The 19579-nt window shown below is 38.9% G+C and overlaps 1 protein-coding gene across 1 annotated transcript in view; it reads right to left on the reverse strand.

The window, feature by feature from the left end:
* LOC122539962 (tumor necrosis factor receptor superfamily member 16-like) overlaps positions 1-19579 on the reverse strand; it is a 179062-nt gene that overhangs the window by 102038 nt on the left and 57445 nt on the right. The window contains exon 3 of the mRNA XM_043675193.1: positions 18518-18883. Coding sequence (XP_043531128.1) covers positions 18518-18883 — 366 coding nt within the window. The remainder of the gene's footprint in view (positions 1-18517; positions 18884-19579) is intronic.

Here is a 19579-nt window from a genome sequence, read left to right on the forward strand (position 1 = left end):
CTTCAAGGCTGATGTTCCTAAAGAGGGTAGCACCAATCGGAGAAGCTCTTTGTTTGCTGCACCAGCATCAAGAGGACCTCTCCTCCTGAACAGGATCTTCATTCTGGTCATTCTGGTTGTGGGGAGTGCAGATGGAGTCAAGCTTACCACCCTTGGATGTAAATCAAAGATGGTCGCAATAGCTGATAAGTGCCAAGGTGGCCTGCTTAGAAAGTCCATTTTGATTCTCAAGAACTTCATACCAAGTGTTTGCTCACATTTTAGACCCTTTCAACCTTATCCCCAACAGCCTCTCATCCATATCAACATAAGCTAATTCATCCCACTCAACCACCTTTAATGGCCCTCATGACACTCCTTCAAACGCATCCACCCTCCCAATATAGACCCCAATTGCAATTATAGACCCCAAATGCAATTCCTGATGAAGAGACCCAATTGCAATATAGACCCCAATTGCAATTCCTGATGAAGAGCTTATGATCAAAATGTTGATTCTCCTGCTCCTCGGATGCTGTCTGACTGGCTGTGCTTTTCCAGCACCCCACTCTCGACTAATACCAACTCACATCACCCCACCCAACACCCTTTGTTCTTACATGCTCCATGCCAGTTCACCTAATATCCACCATGGGTGGATCTCAGGAGCCATGCTGATCGGAAATAAAAGTAAGATCTAAAAATCTATTACAGTCACATTCCTACTAATGAAAGCTCACTCAAAACTTTTAAATCCCAAGTACTTCATCCCTTACAAGAACAGAATTATATCATAGCCTCACATCAAAGACAACTAAATCTATAATAACCCCTTTGAGTTGTTAATCAAACTGCAAACTGTTGGGAAATTTTTCACCTTGCAGTTCCATCGTGATGGGAGAAATCTGATCCCTAAGTCTCTCCATTATGAATGATATTTTGGGTAATTTCCACCAATGGATCGTTTAAGCCCCAAATACTCCATAGTTCACACACACTTTCTCATTCCACCATCCTCACTATATCATAACGATAATGCATTACACTATTACCAATTCAAGTTTGTCTCTTTGATTCAAAATTGTGGAACTCAACATCTCCCTCTGAGTTATCTGGAGATTTTGCATCACCCTCACACCTTCTGATTTATTTTAGTACCATTTGTGCTCTTTTCAATGTGGATGAACTCCTGTGTTCAAGTGGCTTACCTCAGTGTCCCATTCATATTAAGAAAAATGTCTCATGAAAACTGTTCTATGACCTCCCATCTCACTTCCATTGTATTTCCTAATACATTTGAAGTCAGAGATACCAAGAAGCTATAATTTAATTCCTCAATCAGTATTTAAATGCAAGAATTTTTAATTCTTTCACTAGTGATTTAACCATTTTACAGCATCAGAAAACATTGAATTTAAAAAAATATATAAAATCAGTGCTTAAAATTTACACTCCAGTTAAAATTTGTGAATGGATTGGTTGCATTAACAATATTTAAGGCATCTCATATTTTACAAAGAATACCGGTAACAGATATGTGGGAATAATTACAAGGTTGAAATCTAATAGAGGGTTTCATGTAACATCATAAACTGGGGGACAAAGATTGAATGGTTTATAGCCATCCAGTTAAATCTGAGATTATTTTACAGCCTTAATCTGCCAGGGTGGGCATGTGTATGTGCATGTAGTTTTTATAAGTGCATTCTTTAAAATAAAGATATCTACAGCTTTTGCTTATGCTAGCACAAACAATTATTGTGCACATAAGCCATCTATGATCTCCAGGTCATTAATGTCTCTGAGGTGTGAAACATCATTAAAACATCAAACTGTGTTCACACAGTGAGTGATGGTTTTCTTAAATGGGTAATATTTTCAATGCTGAAGATTTCTGAAAACATAATCTACAGTTCGCTGTTGAGAATTCTGTCTTAATAATAAAGCTATGATTCAAACAAGAGTGCAGTATTTTACAAGGCTAGCTCAGAATACAATGTAAGTAAGCAGTTGGCATTCTTCTTTCTACAACAACAGAGAGGTGGTCAAGTTAATCTGAAGTTTTCCACTCCAAACCCTACTGAGTGCAAAGGTACAACACAAATCTTTGCGACTAATTACTACTAAATGGGTGTTTGACAGCCATAAGGAATGTCGCTCTGACAAAATGGAAAATATTATACTGGCTGCAGCCTCACCCAGCTTTATGTAGGATTGGTCCTGCAGCACAAAATGACCCATAATTAGATGCAAAATTGCCAGTCTCCCTCAGGGAGATGACAGAAAAAGCTAGTACAGGTATGAAAAAATACCAGCTCAGGTAGGGGTCAAAGGATAATTGCTGAGTCAATTTGCAGTCAAGTTGAGTCACACATTTTGGACTAACAATTTGCCATAAATGGCCTAATTCTATTCATAATGATCGGTACTCAAAGTTCGTCTTCCTACTCCTGCTATTAGAGAGCCCCAGGATATACAATGAGTGATTAATCATATATTGAATGTTTGGATTAACTGTAAATGTCAACTTTTAAGTGTGTTTTCAGCAAGAAAAGAATAAACAACACTATAACTGAGAAATACAAGCAATATATTTGCCATTCATTAGAATATTAAAACCTAATGCTAAGCCATAGTCCCAACTGTAGATTCATTATAAAAAGAAAAAAAACACTTTCACAAATGAGTTCCATTCACAATACAAAGTGCCCAGCTGTGAAGCCGACACATACAATACAGTCACTCTTAGGTAACATTTCAATGAGACCCAATTTTATAACCAGCAGCTAACAGTTGGTGCATTTAAATCACATCAGTGGAAAAAGATCACTCTTGAGTGACCTCTTAACCCGGTGAGAGTAATTTGCTGAGGTTGTGTACCACATCCATGCTGCTACAATAGACTTCAAAGAAAATGCAGCTTATGCCAATTGTTGGGGATACAGCTCACAGCAGGAGCTTTGTTATGCAAAAGTGATCATAAAATCAGTTGGTTCTTACTTGAATAGGACCTATAATGGCCACTCTAGGATGCTCTCAGTGCTATACATGCTACAGGACAAATCAAATCTAGTCATATAGATCTTAAAGCTGGAATAAACCAGGAAGAATCTGCTGACACTCATGAAACATACTAGTAAGTGCCTTTTGGTAGGGAGTTTGGTGCTGGAAAAGCACAGCAGGTCAGGCAGCATCTGAGGAGCAGGAGAATTGACATTTCAGGCATAAGCCTGGCAAACATCGATTCTCCTGCTTCTCGGATGCTGCCTGACCTTCTGTGCTTTTCCAGCACCACACTCTCGACTCTGATCTCCAGCATCTGCAGTGCTCACTTTCTACCCTTCGGTAGAGAATTCAACATATTTGCTACAATGAGTGAGCATTTGTTTGATGTAGATAGAAAGTGAATACTTGGTGTCGGCTGGGCTAAAATTTGCAATTTCATGACATTTTATGGAATCTGAACTCAGTTGAGCTGAATCAAACTGGTTTGGGTGTGACACTGAAGTGCCATATTTGGGAAGCAAATAGGGTGACTAATTCTTCAAATATAAATAAAGGACCAGGTTGGAGGTAATGTTGGTCAGTTCTGATGACCATAATTGAGGAAGGGCGAACATCCCAGTGATCATAACTCCCTCTGGTGGCCAACTGCCACAGTACAAGTGCTCACAGAAATAAAGAAGGAGGAAGACTCAATCTCCCTTAAGTTGTGCTCAAGAAAAAGGCATTCCTTAAACGATGTGAGGCAGTCAAAATATGGATATTAAAATTGATTACACTGGAAGAATGTTTATGAAAGCATAGAATTTTGATTTGTCATTTAGCCCATCAAGGCAGTTCCTCCATTTAATTAGGCCCTAGCTGATCCAAATGGAAATTGGGAAATTAATCTTCCCATTTGTGCCCATTCCATTACTTTTTCAAAGTACAGAGCAAGCATTTTTCAACAAAAGTCTGTTTGAATATGAACTTCCTAACCAATCATGGGGATATAAGTTTGGAGTAAATCCACCATCTGACGTCCTACCCTTCCTCATTTTAGAATGTTTCTATTTTGTGTACTTTGCATTCCTGACAAATTTGGAAATCAGTGAGTGGAGATTTATGGAGTTATATATTTTCTTTCCATGAGCAGCAACATATAAAGGAAATATTATTTTACTACCTCTTTAACCCAGTCAAAATATCTTTTGGAACTTTTGCTTCCTGACAAGAAAATAATCAACGCCCTCTATAGCCACAAACACCAGATTGTTTCTTCTGTTCTAATATGCCAGTGATCCATTACTGTTCCTTCAGCTCTGTATCTCTCTTAAACTATGCAAAAATTGTGCAGACCACAAATAAATGTTCTGATTCAGCAACATTTGGCAGCTATTCCTATTTAAGGTTATTTCAAATTCCTTCTGGTAGGATCATGAAAATGGCAGATACTGCATGAGTGGAGTTAAGTGTTAATTATCAAATGGTTTTAGTATAAGCCAAAAAACTTAAAGGGACTGTGTAAGTTTTATAACATTACCAGGTGAAAGCGTAGATACAGGGTTACAAGTAAGGAAGTGAAGTGTGAATTGTGCAGTAAAGCATGTCCATTTTATAGAAAACATAAGACCATGAACAGCTGCTGCTGTTAATGTCGTGCATGAGGCTCAGTCTCAGTAATCTAATTTCAAATTGTGAAATCATGGAGCAAAGTCGGTCTTGCAAGCTGGAAGTTATGGACTGCTCGGGGCCTGTGTAAATGTACACATGACAATTCCTTCCTTAACTTTAATATCAGGGGAAGTAGCGAGTAGAGGATCTATAGCTCATCGTATCATAAAATAAAGTAGGGGACAAATTGTCCAGAATATTTCTTGCATATATCCTGGCAACCAACAGAGCCTAGACATTTAGGAACATTTCCACCTGCTTAGCCAAAGGTGGAAACTGAAAACAGCAAAAAGCAAAAACAAAGCAAAATAGAATGAAAAATAAACTATAAAACAGAAAGAATGTTGAACATTTTGTACAATTGATTTTGGATTAGAGCTTCCACTGGCAGCATTTAATGGTGATGCAAGTGATGTATCACTTCCTTAACAGCAATGGATCACTGGCATTATCTGTGCAGATAATTGAATTATTTCCAGCTAATTCATCCAGTAATCTTCCATCTCAAATATCTCATCGTGATTCACAACTGTTAAGGATTTTTAATGGATAATTTCACATGCCCAGGTATTTTCTTATTGTGAATATGACACCACTGCATTATGGTGTGACAGATTTATCTTGCAATTGTTCCTAATTATGACTAATGTGTGGCGAATTCACTCACACCATAAGGCAATGGAGATCTTTCCAAAGACACTGCAGCAAGAGCTAGAAATGGCAACCTTCCATATTGCAATGTGGTAGTCAGTCTCTACGGCATTTGCTGTACAATGCATGATATGCTATTGGTATAATAGGGAATAGCTGTCCTTTATATACTGTGTTCCTCAAGTCAAAAAGCTGCATAAGATATTCTCACTTAAAAGAAAAAGCATACTTTCTGAACTATCCTTCATAATATTGGGAAATCATACCTTAATTTGAGTCATTGCATCCTAATAAATTAGAAAGTTTTAATTGTGCTATTGTATAATTTATAAAGAATGGATGAAATAATAATCAAAAATTAGTGAGAGCCAATAAAGGAATTTTAAAGTGTGTCTACTGTTGCAGAATGCAACAGCCAAATAATGCAAAGCAGGACCCACAAACAATGAAATAATATCACAGTCATTATTTTGGTTTATTTTAGGCATTCCTTTTTATTACGCCTTTTCCTCATCAATGAGTTAATTATTCATAACTAACTTAATAGCAATGAGATTTTAAATATGGAAATATGTAAATAATCTCCACAAATTGCAGAATGTGTGACTGTCACATTCTGTAAAGTTGATTTTAATTACATTATTTCTAATAATACTCGTGAAATGTTTATGGTAAAGGAGGTGTGGAAAAGACAATCCATTTTTATTGTTGAGTTTTGTTGTTAATTTTAAAGACTTTAATTTGAAAAACAATTATTTCATCTCACATCAGCATAAGAAGATCAGAGACACTTTGGCCAATTCCATGGGACAAAAATATTGAGGAAGAGAAGCTGACTGAACAAACAGCAAACCTTCCACTTGATGCAATTAAACACAGGACCATCAGGTAATTGATATTTCTATATCCACTGTCCTCTGTTTTTTAGTGTAAAGCTTTATTCAAAATGTTGAGGAATAAATAGAGTTGTTTGGAGAGAGATACAAAGCAGTAGTTATTTATAGTGGCTGAAGCACCAGTGAGGTATTTTATAATGCTCTTGATCATTTCTGCTTGCAGTGTGCCATTTCAAATTCTGATGCACATCTTAGAGAAATCACTGCTACCTCCAAAGTGCATGTTTTTCTGCCCTCTTGTCCATCAAAGGCTAGCCATTGTGTTGTTGTTCAACAAATGTAGTGTTCTAAGAATCATGGTATGATGGGTTAGATAAATAATAGGTGACCATTTTGAAATATATAAGAATCTGATAGGACTTGACAGAGTAAGTGCTGAAAGGATCTGTCCCCTTATAGGGGTTAAACATTGCTGTATTAAATTATTTTTAAACTGACTTGAAGAGAAATGATTTCTCTCAGAAAGTCCTTAATATACAGAATACTCCAACCCAGAGTGCAGTATCTTTGATTATAGTCAAGGCTATGTTGACAAATTTTTGTTTGACAAAGGAATCATTGTCAGCAGATGGGAAAGTGGAGTTAAGTTCACAATCAAATCAGCCATTATATTTTGAATGGTAGTGCAGGCTCAAGAAGCTGAATGCTCCTAGTTCCACTTCTATTTCTTATGTAGTTACATTGCCCAGAAAGTGGCCATTTGGCCCCTCATGCTTGTGGCTGCTCTTTGGAAGAGCTACTCAATTTGTTTCACTCCCCTGTTCTTACCCCATCAGCCAGCATTGTTTTTACCCAGTTAAGAACTGATCAAATGTCCTTTCAAAAACTCCTTCATCCCCACTATCTTCCCTCTACAGAGGGATCTATATTTTATATATTTTTCCTCTCTTTGTTGATTTCTATGTCTGAAAAAACTGCAAAAATGTTTTGCATCCAATATAGCTGTTTTCATTTGGTGCAGTTGATTGTCATTTGGAAGTTAGGGAGATGGATCCTCAGTTGTGTGTTTATGTTTGGAGGGGACTTGCTGGGAGTGTTAACGTTTTTTAATATGGTTCACATACATAATTGTCAAAAACCACTATTAGTAGTGGCTAAAGTAGCTGCCCCAGGTCTGAGTTACTCACTAATACTACTGGGCAGCTGTGATGCGTAAAGGTTTGGTTAGCTCATTTATATATAGACTAAAGCATGGATTGACATCAAACCAAAAGTCTAAAATGTTCAGTATCAATGGATTATTTTGCTCATAGAATGCAGCAAAGTAGTGGAGACGTGTATTAAATCATGACATCTTCATTGCAACCTGGCTTGTAGATATATAAAGCTCAGAATTGCAAGATGATTAGTCTTTAGTGTTTGTTTTTCCTACCTTCTATTGGTACCATTGTATGTAGTTAAACAAGCATGAAAACAATCTGATCTCCTTCTTGGTAGGAAAAATACAATGTTCTTTCAAAATAAATTAATTCTAGCTCCACAGTTGTAATATTTCTGAGCACTGGTCTCTTAAAGGCTCATTAGAATAATGAAGGTTCAAAACATCTAGTCAGTGTTACATTAAATAATTCTACCATTAATGTCTTGCCTAGGTGTGATGAGGCTTTCCTGGTATGAATCCTAATATTGTATTTTCTTTCTTTCCTGGTTCCTTTATGTTGTATAAGTTAATGATTCTGAAAAGGTTAATGTTGGAGGCTGAAATAAGCTTCACCCAATCTTAAAATATCATGCGGAAATTAAGAGAATATCTCGAGATCTTGTCATCTATCTTTCCTGATAGTCTTTGAAACAAAATCTAACTAATCAATATAATGTGTCCCTAATTGCTACCATGTGATTACCTTCCTAAAATAAGAACCTCTTCTTGTGAAGATTCACTAGTAGTTATTCCTCTGCCACTGTACACCAAATAGCCCTGAAAACAGTCAAGAAAAAAGTCAATGGTGGGAGATTCTACTATCCAAGAATACCATTTTATGCTTCTCTCATTACTAAATTATGAAGATTTATATTTTCCACACCTTGGATAAGATCAATTATCCGATGCCTTCTTTCCAGGCTGAAAAGTCCAAATCTGTTTAGTCTTTGTTCAGAAGACAAGCTTTTAACATTTAATGAGCCTTGTGACTCTGCAATACAGTCTTTGAACCTCCTTTATGACTAGAATTAGATAAAGTGCTGTAGTCTACCTGTGGCCTCGTTCATCAGATTGGCCCACCTACTGTCATTTTCACACTATGGTGCAGGTAGGTGAATGATGAATGATTCTGTGGCACTAGTTTACAATACAGGCGGGGGTGGGGGAGGGTCAAATAGTTTGGCTGGCTTGATAGCAACAGTGTAATATAGAAAGATACCAACAATGGCTTCTGCGGCTTCAGTTCCCATACTAGCTGTTACAATTCTTAGAGGACCTGCATTTCTGCGCTTCCCATTGCATGTGGAATAGTGATTGTCGAAGTATATATGTATCAACTCAAATGGCTCTTGAATGGTGGGGCATATTGCCAAAAGGTCTTTTGGAAATGATGGCTAATTACTAGCTTACATTTTACTTCATTGCAAAGAATGGTTCTACAACTACAAATTAGATGTTTTGCAATGAAATTAATGATTAGTTTACTACTAATTTCTTGCTTTCATATGATATTCCTCATTTTGCCAAACAATGAAACATATTTTGTTACAAGGATAAGATTTCATGGTTCATCCCACTAAGAAATGTTTAAGTACCGAGAGGAAATGCAGGATTTCCTGACAGAAAAATTTATTGACCTCAGACTATATTGGATATTCAATGTAAGTTAGAAGCTGGTCTCACCTCCTCTCATCAAGTCCTATAGAAGAAAAATCAACTTTAACCTTCTACATATGAGGCATTGAGTTTTTGTACCTGCTTATCCATTGTGGGGATTGTCATACAGGTTTACAGATCTTCTTACGTCTCTATGTAATTTCCTAAGTACTCTTCCCATCTCTCACAAAAATAACCTGCCATAAGATCTTCTCTTGGTAGGGTGCACAAATGCCAAGGGGATGGATATAATAAACACTACATTTATTCTAGAGCCTAGGATGCATGTAAAATCAATCATTGTCATTTCCTATTTGATGAAATGACATTTTGCAATAAATGACATCTTTGTAAATGTGAGAATTATTCCCACTAAAGATCATCCTGCATAGGCTGAGGCCAACAGAGTTAAGGAAATGAATCTCCCTTAATTTCTTTCTCTAACTGTAAAGGAATTTTTTTTACAAATCTGACTTGTTACATTCTGGATGCAGTCTATTGAGTTTATGTATCTCCCATGTTATTGCCAGATTATTTTCACTCCTTCATGTTACGATTTTATGTTGGATTTTGCAAATGTCGTACAAATGGAAAAGTTGACTGTATCACAAATGAATTACTCTGAATTATTTGTAAAATTCTTTCAAGTGAGGTTTACATTTCCATTTCAGTCAGTTTAATCCTGGACCGACTGCGTGAATTGAGCTATTAATAACCATTAGGTTTGGTTTTCTGACACACTGGCATTATGATAAATAGACTGACGTTTGAGAAAAAAATTGTAGATGCTTTTCAAGTTCGATTCAATAAACAATGGAAAGTTTCAAAATGAAAATGAACTTAACTGTAGCAGCGCTACTTCTTTAACCACACAGTGTTGGCTTGGGGACTGAATTTTTAATCAGTAGTGTTACTGGCTGTGGATGAAGTTCTTAAGAATGATGCAGCCGTTTGACACTAAAATAAAACAAAGACCTGCTGTTGCTGGAGATTGGAAACAAGCAAAAACAAAAATTGCTGGAAAAACTCAGCAGGTCTGGCTGCATCTGTGGAGAGAGGACACAATTAATCTCGACTCCAGAGACCCAAGTGATTCATTCTCAATGCTGTGAAGAAGGGACATTGGATTTGAAACCTTAACTGTGCTGTCTCTCCACAGATACTGCCATACCTGCTGAGTTTCTCCAGCAATTTCTGGTTTTGTTTTTTTTCAGCTGCTTGATTCCTTCTGTTGGCAAATGATTCTTGAGTTCTAATCCCAATCCAGGATCTGAGCACAAATATATTGAGTCTGTCACTGCAGTGCAGTAGGCAGAGAGTGCTGCATTGCCTGAGGGGCCATCTTTTAGATCAGATGTTAAACTAAGACCCCATTTACCCTCTTAGGTGATAATAAAATATCTCATAGAAAGGAGGTAGAGGAGGAGGAAAGTTATACCAGTGATCTAGCCAAAAACACAAAAATAGATTATCGGGTCACTATCATATTGTTTGTGGGAATTTATACTGGGTAAATTGATTGCTGCATTTCCCGCAGTAGTCACTACATTTCCAAAATATTTAATTGACTATAAAACGCTTTGAGATGTGCAGTGGTTGTGTAAGGTGTTTTACAAATGCAAGTTTTTTAAACTTTTTTTTAACTTGTCTCTGTTCTCTGCTGTATTGCACTTGTTCATATGTTAGTGCTTTTCAATAAAAATATCAAAAGTAAGTCAATCTTATTTGGAAAAACTAATTGCATGTTACCTTACTTTGAGAGCAAGGATTGTATCTTTAAAGCGTCTTAATTGTTATTAAAGGAGTCTGTAATCTCAAAGGAGTTTGTAACCTTAAAGGAGTTTGATCAGTTTATTAAAATAAAATGGTGTGTTGGAGTATTTTCTAAGTATCATAGAAACCTTGATGAATGATTTATTTACCGTCACTTGCATTTTAAAGTGAATAATAAAGTAAAATACAGTGAAAAGCTTCAACCATCTCCACAATCTGGCACTATTTTGGAGAGTTTAAGAACAAAAAGGATAAAAGGTACAGCTGAAACAGAACCCCGAGCTCTGCACTATCACCCCTCCTCCAGTGCCTCGCTACTGCCTGCACCAGACACACCAACACAGGAGTCACCACGTTTTAGGCAGCATCTCTTCACCACTGGGCCCACCTCAGTGACGCTGTTGCCAATTTGATGCCAGGTCCCATGCTGAACCCACACTCGCCACACAACCAGGAGTCCCCTGTTCTGCTGCCACCTCAGTGACACCTATGTGTTCTTTCTATACTCACCTTCCCCGACAGCAGCGATCACAACAACAGGCCGACCACGACCAACAAGAGCCTGGGGGGCCGAGACCCAGCCACGGATAACACTGCTGCGGCTGGGTGCTCTTTCTCATTCCGGCTTCCTCCACCCCCGCCCTCGTTCTCTCTTTCCCTCTCTCTGAACAGAAACCTTATGCATAGAAAAACATCAAAAAGTGCAGCTCCATACGATGATCATGGCAGTTTAAGATTAAAACCAGCCCACCACTATCCACTCATCCAAAACTGCTTTATGTGCCTAGCAGCTGAGGTTTCCCAATAATATCTCTCCCCATCTGAACTGCAGCAAATAGTGAAGGAGCTATCCCACTCTGGCAGACTGCACATTTGTGAATACACCGTGACCCTTTCATGTATTATCCTCTCAGATATCCAGAGAGCAATAAAAGTCCTTCAACGGGAAACTAAAGACATCAGGACTGGTTCCTTACCTTCAATAACACTGCATTAATTATTAAATAAAACAAATGGCACTCTTTCAGCTTCAACAAATTATGATGTCACTCATCACACTGAGGCTGATTTCCATGCCCAACTCTTAAGAACATTTTTGAATTCTGTGCATTTTGTTTTTAATTAGCTGAATAAATTATGCAAGGCAAAAGGTTGAAGTGGACAAGCCAGTGCCTGTCTCTTCCTTATTATTGACTTACCATCTCACAGTTTCAGAGTGGGGAAAAAAAATCTTTACCTGAAAATAGTTATCTGTACATGTCATCTCGAAATGATATTGCACAGGTCAGAAAACATGCCTGCACTCAGAAAACTATTTAAAATGTTTAATACTTAAACATCACTTAAGAATCACTCCCATATCTCAGTCCAGTCACACTTACAGCATTTTGCTTAACCTGCTACGGTAACATTTTAGCATCTGAATAAGTATGAAGTTCAAATCATCGATTTCTCCAACATAGAGAGTAGACCATTTGACTAACAGTCTCTATGGGAGCAATAGAGATAAGCCTGCAGCAGCATAAGTGACTTTATACAGACAATGATTTATTGAGATTCAGTACTAGTAAATGACTCATGAAGAGTGAATGTTTTACTGGAGGCCCCAGATCATGCCTTATTAATGGAAGCATATTTTAAACCAGTATGTCCCTATAATATTTATTTCAGATTATTTCTGGTCAAAATCTATCCTGAGAAAGTGTATTTTTGAGAAAACAATTCAAGGGCTGATGGAAATCTATCCAAGAAGGATACTGCAGCCTTGTTTTCCGCCAGTTCAATGTCACATCAATTGGTTTCAATTTGGATTGGGGTCAAAACAGAATATCTGAAGCTTGTCTTTGGAGTTCAGCATCAATAGCTGCTTGGTTATATGATTGCATGGCTGCTTAAAGCATCCATATATACCATTCAGGTGCAACATAATCAGGGCACCTGCATTATCAGACTAAGCTGGACTTAGAACCTAATCTGAGGGGTAAAAAGCAACCAATTCTGCCACTAGCCTCAAATTTCTAAAGTATATGTACATTTTGTGTGTTATTCTTTAAACATCAACCCCTTCAAAGATAACTTTAAGAGCACTTGACTTTTTTAGATTAGATTAGATTACTTACAGTGTGGAAACAGGCCCTTCGGTCCAACAAGTCCACACTGACCCGCCGAAGCGCAACCCACCCAGACCCATTCCCCGACATTTACCCCTTCACCTAACACTACGGGCAATTTAGCATGGCCAATTCACCTAACCTGCACATTTTTGGACTGTGGGAGGAAACCAGAGCACCCGGAGGAAACCCACGCAGACACGGGGAGAATGTGCAAACTCCACACAGTCGCCTGAGGCAGGAATTGAACCCGGGTCTCTGGCGCTGTGAGGCAACAGTGCTAACCACTGTGCCACCGTACCGCCCACATTGATTGCAATGTATCAATTATTGTTGACTCATATTTGAGATGTACTAGAACTATGCTTCAAGAGCACCCATTCTAAGTGTAAATCACAATTTGTAAATAAATAATACATGAAGCAAACACAACTGGATCGTATGTGAGACTCAAGCAGCATCTCAAGGATATTCAGATGCCCTGACTCAGGCCTGGCTCCTACTATCATTGACCAAGTCAAATGCTTTATATCACATCCTGCAGGAGGCACCACACAGCAACCCCCAGCTGCAACGCCCATGTCATAGCAAGTCAAAGAGAAAAGGAAAACTAATACAGAGATGAAAAATGCAGAAAAATAAACAAGAAGAGGGGATGAAAATGAGGAGGAGCAAGAGAAATTAAGAGTTTGGGATATACAAAACTTTATGAGGTCAGGAGGGACTAACTTGCTATCATGAGAAATGAACAGAGTTGAGGAAATGGATCAAGAGCTGGACCGGCCCTGTAGGGGTTGGAAACAGAAGTGAGGACTCCTTTTAGTGTTGTCAACTGTGATCGAATCTATTCCTGAAGGTTTTCAACATATGACCTGCCTTCATGCTCTAGCCATTAACCAACCACCCCATCCATCCATTTGACGCACTGCATTCTTATATCAATTAGACAGCCAAAGACTCATTGCCAAATTGAAGGATGCTTCACTGTCAGCCTTTTGCTACCCCATTTTCAATTTTCCCCATATTGGATAAAGTCAAACAAAACAAAATCCCAATCATTTTCGGTGGCCCCCGGGTTCTCCTTCAGGGTGGCACACAGCAGTGTCCTGGAGATTGATCTTCAGTACCTGGAGACTCCAGGTCAGTCCTGAAGGATTGGCAAGCCCAGGTTCTGAACTCACTCCCGGATTGAGGAGTTGGGGTGGGGGGAGATAATTAATCATTTTCATGAGGACAACTCCCTAAAAGGCACGCATAGCCGACAGGTTCTCAAAGCTAAATAAAAACCGAATGAACTACGGATGCTGTAAATCAGAAACACAAACAGACATTGCTGAAAAAGCTCAGCAGGTCTGGCAGCATCTGCAAAGAGAAATCAGAGTTAATGTTTCAGACCCTTCCTCAGATAGTGTCAGCTGCTTTTGTTGCACTGCGGCCAAAACAAAGGTATGAATTGTCAAATGCAGGGCAGACTTTCTGTAGAATACTGGATTGGTGAACTATTTCTGTGGTCAGCAAAGTTTTGGAAAGAATTCTGAGGGATAGGATTTATGACTATTTGGCAAAGCATAGTGTGATTAAAGGCAGTCAGCATGGCTTTGTGAGGGGCAGGTCATGCCTCACAAATCTTACTGAGTTCTTTGAGGAGGTGACAAGACAGGTCGACGGTGGTCGAGCAGTGGACGTGGTGTATATGGACTTCAGCTAGGCACTTGATAAGGTTCCCCATGGTAGGCTCATTCATAAAGTCAGGAAGTATGGGATACAGGGAGATTTGGCTATCTGGATTCAGAATTGGTTGGCTGACAGAAGGCAGAGAGTGGTTGTAGATGGAAAGTATTCTGCCTGGAGGTCAGTGACGAGTGGGGTCCCACCAGGGCTCTGTTATTGGGCCTCTGCTCTTTGTAGTTTTTATAAATGATTTAGATGAGGAGGTTGAGGGGTGTGCTAGTAAATTTGCAAATGACACAAAGGTTGGAGGTGCCGTTGATAGTATTGAGGGCGGTTGCAGGCTGCAGCGCGACATAGACAGGGCTGAGAAATGGCAGATGGAGTTTAACCTGGATAAATACGAAGTGATGCATTTTGGAAGGTCGAACCTGAATGCTGAATATAGGATTAGCGACAGGATTATTGGCAGTTTGCAGGAACAAAGGGATCTGAGTGTGCAAGTACATAGATCCGTCAAAGTTGCCACCCAAGTAGATAGGGTTGTGAAGAAAGCATATGGTGTTTTGGCTTTCATTAACAGGGAGATTGAGCTGAAGAGCCGCAAGGTTTTACTACAGCTCTACAAGTCCCTGGTGAGACCACACTTGGAATACTGTGTCCAGTGCTAGTCGCCCTACTATAGGAAAGATACAGAGGCTTTGGAGAGGGTGCAAACAAGGTTTACCAGGATGCTGCCTAGACTGGAGGGCTTGCCTTATGAAGAAAGGTTGAATAAGCTCAGACATTTCTCTCTGGAGAGAAGGAGGAAGAGAGGAGACCTGATCGAGGTATACAAGATAATGAGAGGAATAGATAGAGTCAATAGCCGGAGACGTTTCCCCAGGGCAGGATTGACTGGTACAAGGTAGTTTTAAGATATTAGGAGAAAGGTATATAGGAGACGTCAGAGGTAGGTTCTTTACGCAGAGAGTTGTGAATGCATGGAATGCGTTGCCAGCGGTGGTGGTGGAAGCAGGACATTTAAGCGACTGCTGGACATGCACATGGATAGCAGTGAGTTGAGGTTTGCGTAGGTTAAGTTATTATATTTTACGTTAGGATTAAACCTCAGCACAACATCTTGGGCCTAAGGGCCTGTTCTGTGCTGTACTTTTCTATGTTCTATGTTCTATTCAGCCAATTACAGCATAATCTCTAGAAGCAATATGCACAAGCATTCACATACAGCCACTACTGAGAATTGAAAAATGTGACAGAAATGGAGGATTTTACAGAGATTATTCCCAATCTTTTCTAGCCAATTCACATCCCATACCCTCTTAGTTCCCTTAAATTAGACTCAGGAACCGGGTTGCGGAATCAATTTTGTTCTCTATCTTATTCCAGAATGCCACCATATTATGACCACACTTCTCCAAGGGACTGCACACAACCAGACTGTTAATTAATCATTTCTCATTGCACAATACACAACCTGTTCTCTGGTTCCTCAATGTATTAATGAAAAAGAAAGTCATGTACACACTGCAGGGAATCTTCCTCCACAATACCATTGCTAGTTTGGTTTGTCTAACCTATATATAAATTAAAATTACTGATGATTACAGTTTTACACTTAGTGCATGCATCTCTGATTTCTTGTTAAATGCCATCCATTAAATCTCCACTATTGTTTGAGGGCCTACAAACAACCCAAAGTAGTATTTTCTGCTCCTTGGTGTTTTTTATCTATACCCGTACAGATTGCGCGTCATGAGTTGCTGAGCCAATATGCTTCCTCACTATTGCATGAATTTCTTCCTTTATTAACAATGCTACTCCACGCCCTCTCCCTTCTTTCCTGAAAAACGAATACCTTTGGATATTCCGTTCCCATCCTTGGTCACCAAACAGTCATGTACCTGCAATCGCAACTATATCTTAACTATATCTAATTATGCTGTTAATTCATCAATAGTAAAAGCTCTGCCCATTAGGACACAAAGCCTTCAGAATTGTCTTTTTAACTTTGTTAGCAATCTTAACTTTCGTTTACACAGTGCTCCATTTGTTTTTTTGCCCTTGATTTTTCTGCCTTCCACTTTTGCTTCTTACATTTTCTATCTTTTGTTTCTATCCCTGTTTCTTCCTCATCACCTCCCTTCACAGGTCCCCATCTCCTAGCCAGTTGAGTTTAAATGTTCTCTGCAATCATAACAAACAGCAACTCCTCCTCCACCCTCCTACTGCAGGACATTGGTTTCAGTCCTACCCTGGCACAGCCCATCCAGTTTGCACGGGGCCCACCTTCCCCAGAACTGATCCTATTGGCCTAGCAGTCTGAATCCCTCCTTCCTACACCAGTTCTCCAACCATGTATTCATCCAGTATAACCTGTTATTTTTACTCTTGCTAGTATGTGGCACTAGTAGTAATCCTGAGATTACAACCTTTGAGGTCCTACATTTTAATTTATTCTCCTGTATTCTGTTTGTAGGACCACATCGCTTCCTCAATCTATATTGTTAGTGCTGACATATATCACAACTGATTTTTCACCCTCGCCCACATCAGAATGCCTTTCAGTAATTGTGACTGGGACTAGGGAGTCAACATTCCACCCCCTTTTGCTGTTTTGTCTCTTTTACTGTAGAAATGCCTGTCTATTCTCCTCACTATTGAAATCCCTACCACTACAACTCTGCCATTTTTAATTCCTCCCCTCAGGTAGATATTGTAGTCTTTGTCAGCCAGGTGGATTTCACAGAATATGAGTTTCCTGACTGGGACTGTTAACCTGGTCCATTCAGGAAGCCCTGGCTGACTGATATAAAGAGAGGTGACAGAGGTTTTGGCCACACTGAGAGCTGGCTCTACGGGGTCAGTACCACATGTAAATAAATGGTGACTTGGTGACGGGATACCAGCCTCTGTGGAGTTCTTTCAGATATATCTCGTAGAGTTCCTGCCACATCCTGTTTCCAGGTGGATATGAACAGGGTCTGCTGGTCTGGTATGATAAAGGAAAACCAGAGTGAGGTCTAAAAAGAAGAGGCACTTGTCTTAAATATGATTATATCATGATAGCAACTATTGAAATGTTATGTTGATAATATGGACATTGTTACAAAGATTATGAGGATGATTTCAATGTTAGGTCTTATCCTATTGAGGTCCAAAGCTGTCCATCTGCCGGGGTCCACAGGCCAATATCCTATTGAGCAGTGCTTCATGCACTCCTCAGCATCAATCCTTTCACACCCTTATACAATAACAATTTCAGTTAAAATGCCAGTGAGTCTACAAGCATCCAAAGTTATTAAACTCTAAATTGGATAATACCTCCTGCTGTCCACACATGCCCAGTTCAACAAGGAAATTGCCCTGTTCCTCGACAAGTTGTACTGCTCCATCCCAATATCTGAACAGAAGGTTCAGCATTGAAACGCAAGGAAGAATGACCATCATAAAACAGAAATAACAGAAAAGATTCCACTTTGTCCATTAATGTGCAAGTTAATGGTTAAAGAAATCATTTGTCCTAATTACTATCAAACAATCTTTGTGAAAATGAAAATTAGTTCAAAGTCTCATTCATAAAGATTGTGATTTTAAAAAAACAATTTCTTCCTTAAAATTTTCCTTTCCGCCTCTTTATTCCATCTACTTCCCTCTCTTACTTTCACACACTGACATTGAGTTAACCATTCTAATGGATATCTCCTGCTTCAAGCTGTGTGCCTCATTTTAAACTAATTGGGTAAAGAGGTACAAAGTTGCTTGCCCTACTTCCACAGATTCCTGATCCTCTATAAAGGGAATGGGGCTGAAATGGTTTTCTAATAACTGGAAATTCCACTATCAAAGTTTATAGAACCATTGTAGACAAGTGTAAGTGTAATGAATGGCTCTTGACATTCAGCCACTGCTGATCACAAAATCCGGACCATTATTTTAAAATTCCCAGTGAATGACACAAAAGAGAAAATAGAAACAGGACTTACTGTTACATATGGCATCTTTGATAGGTGTGCATTCTGAACTCAGTATTTCATTTTCTTCACAGATAGTGCACGGGAGACAAGGATCAGCACTGCTCTTCTGGTCAGAATAGGTTTCCAGAGGGCATTTCTCACAGATCGTATTCTGTTTATCAGTACACAGTTGCAGTACTCCATATCCCTCTTCACAAAGATCACACTTAAGGCACTCTCCGCCCACATTATCAGGATCCTCATAATAGCCGTCCATGCAAATGCAGGATGTATCAAAGTTATCCATACAAGGGATTGCAATGGTTCTTGTGCCTAAACATTCTGTGCAAGGTTTGCATGATTCAATATGGCTTGAAACATCTGAATAAGCAACACCTAGGATGAAAGAAAAACAGTAAGAAATAAGTGAAAACATATGTTGTCTTTATTAATCATGCTCATTACATTGGGCATCTGTTCCCAAAACAAACATTTTGCAACACCTTAAGTCAGTTAGTAACGGGTGCACATTTTGTGGCAAACTCTTCATTGCTCTCCAACATCAAAATAAGAAACTTGATGAGCAAATGGACCTATCAACAAAATAGACAGAGAGGTGGTGGATGCAATTTAGTAAGGAGAAGTTTACAATGATTCATTTAAATAAATAATGTAAGCCCTCACTATAGGTGTAGGAGAAACATGCTAATGTAAGGGTAACCCAGAGGTTCAAATACAAAAATCCATGAACTTGTGAATACTGATGGGTCAAACCATATAGTATTTTGGGTTTTGTAAGTGGAGGCCTGGAATACAAGAACAAAGAGGTCATGATAAACTTGTACAAAGCAGCGATTAGGCAATAGTTAAGTGAGTATATGCAGTTTTTGGGTACACAGCATTTAAATTAAGAGTTAATAAGCATTTAAACTAAAGTCTAGATTAGAGTGGTGCTGGAAAAGCACAGCAGCTCAGGCAGCATCCGAAGAGCAGTAAAATCGACGTTTCGGGCAAAAGCCCTTCATCAGGAATACATATTTAAACTAAAGAACAATACAGAAGTTTGGGGTGAAAACAAGGCAGTTAGGTGAG

This window comes from Chiloscyllium plagiosum, chromosome 33 (genome assembly GCF_004010195.1).
Source record: "Chiloscyllium plagiosum isolate BGI_BamShark_2017 chromosome 33, ASM401019v2, whole genome shotgun sequence".
In the NCBI taxonomy this organism is placed as follows: domain Eukaryota; kingdom Metazoa; phylum Chordata; class Chondrichthyes; order Orectolobiformes; family Hemiscylliidae; genus Chiloscyllium; species Chiloscyllium plagiosum.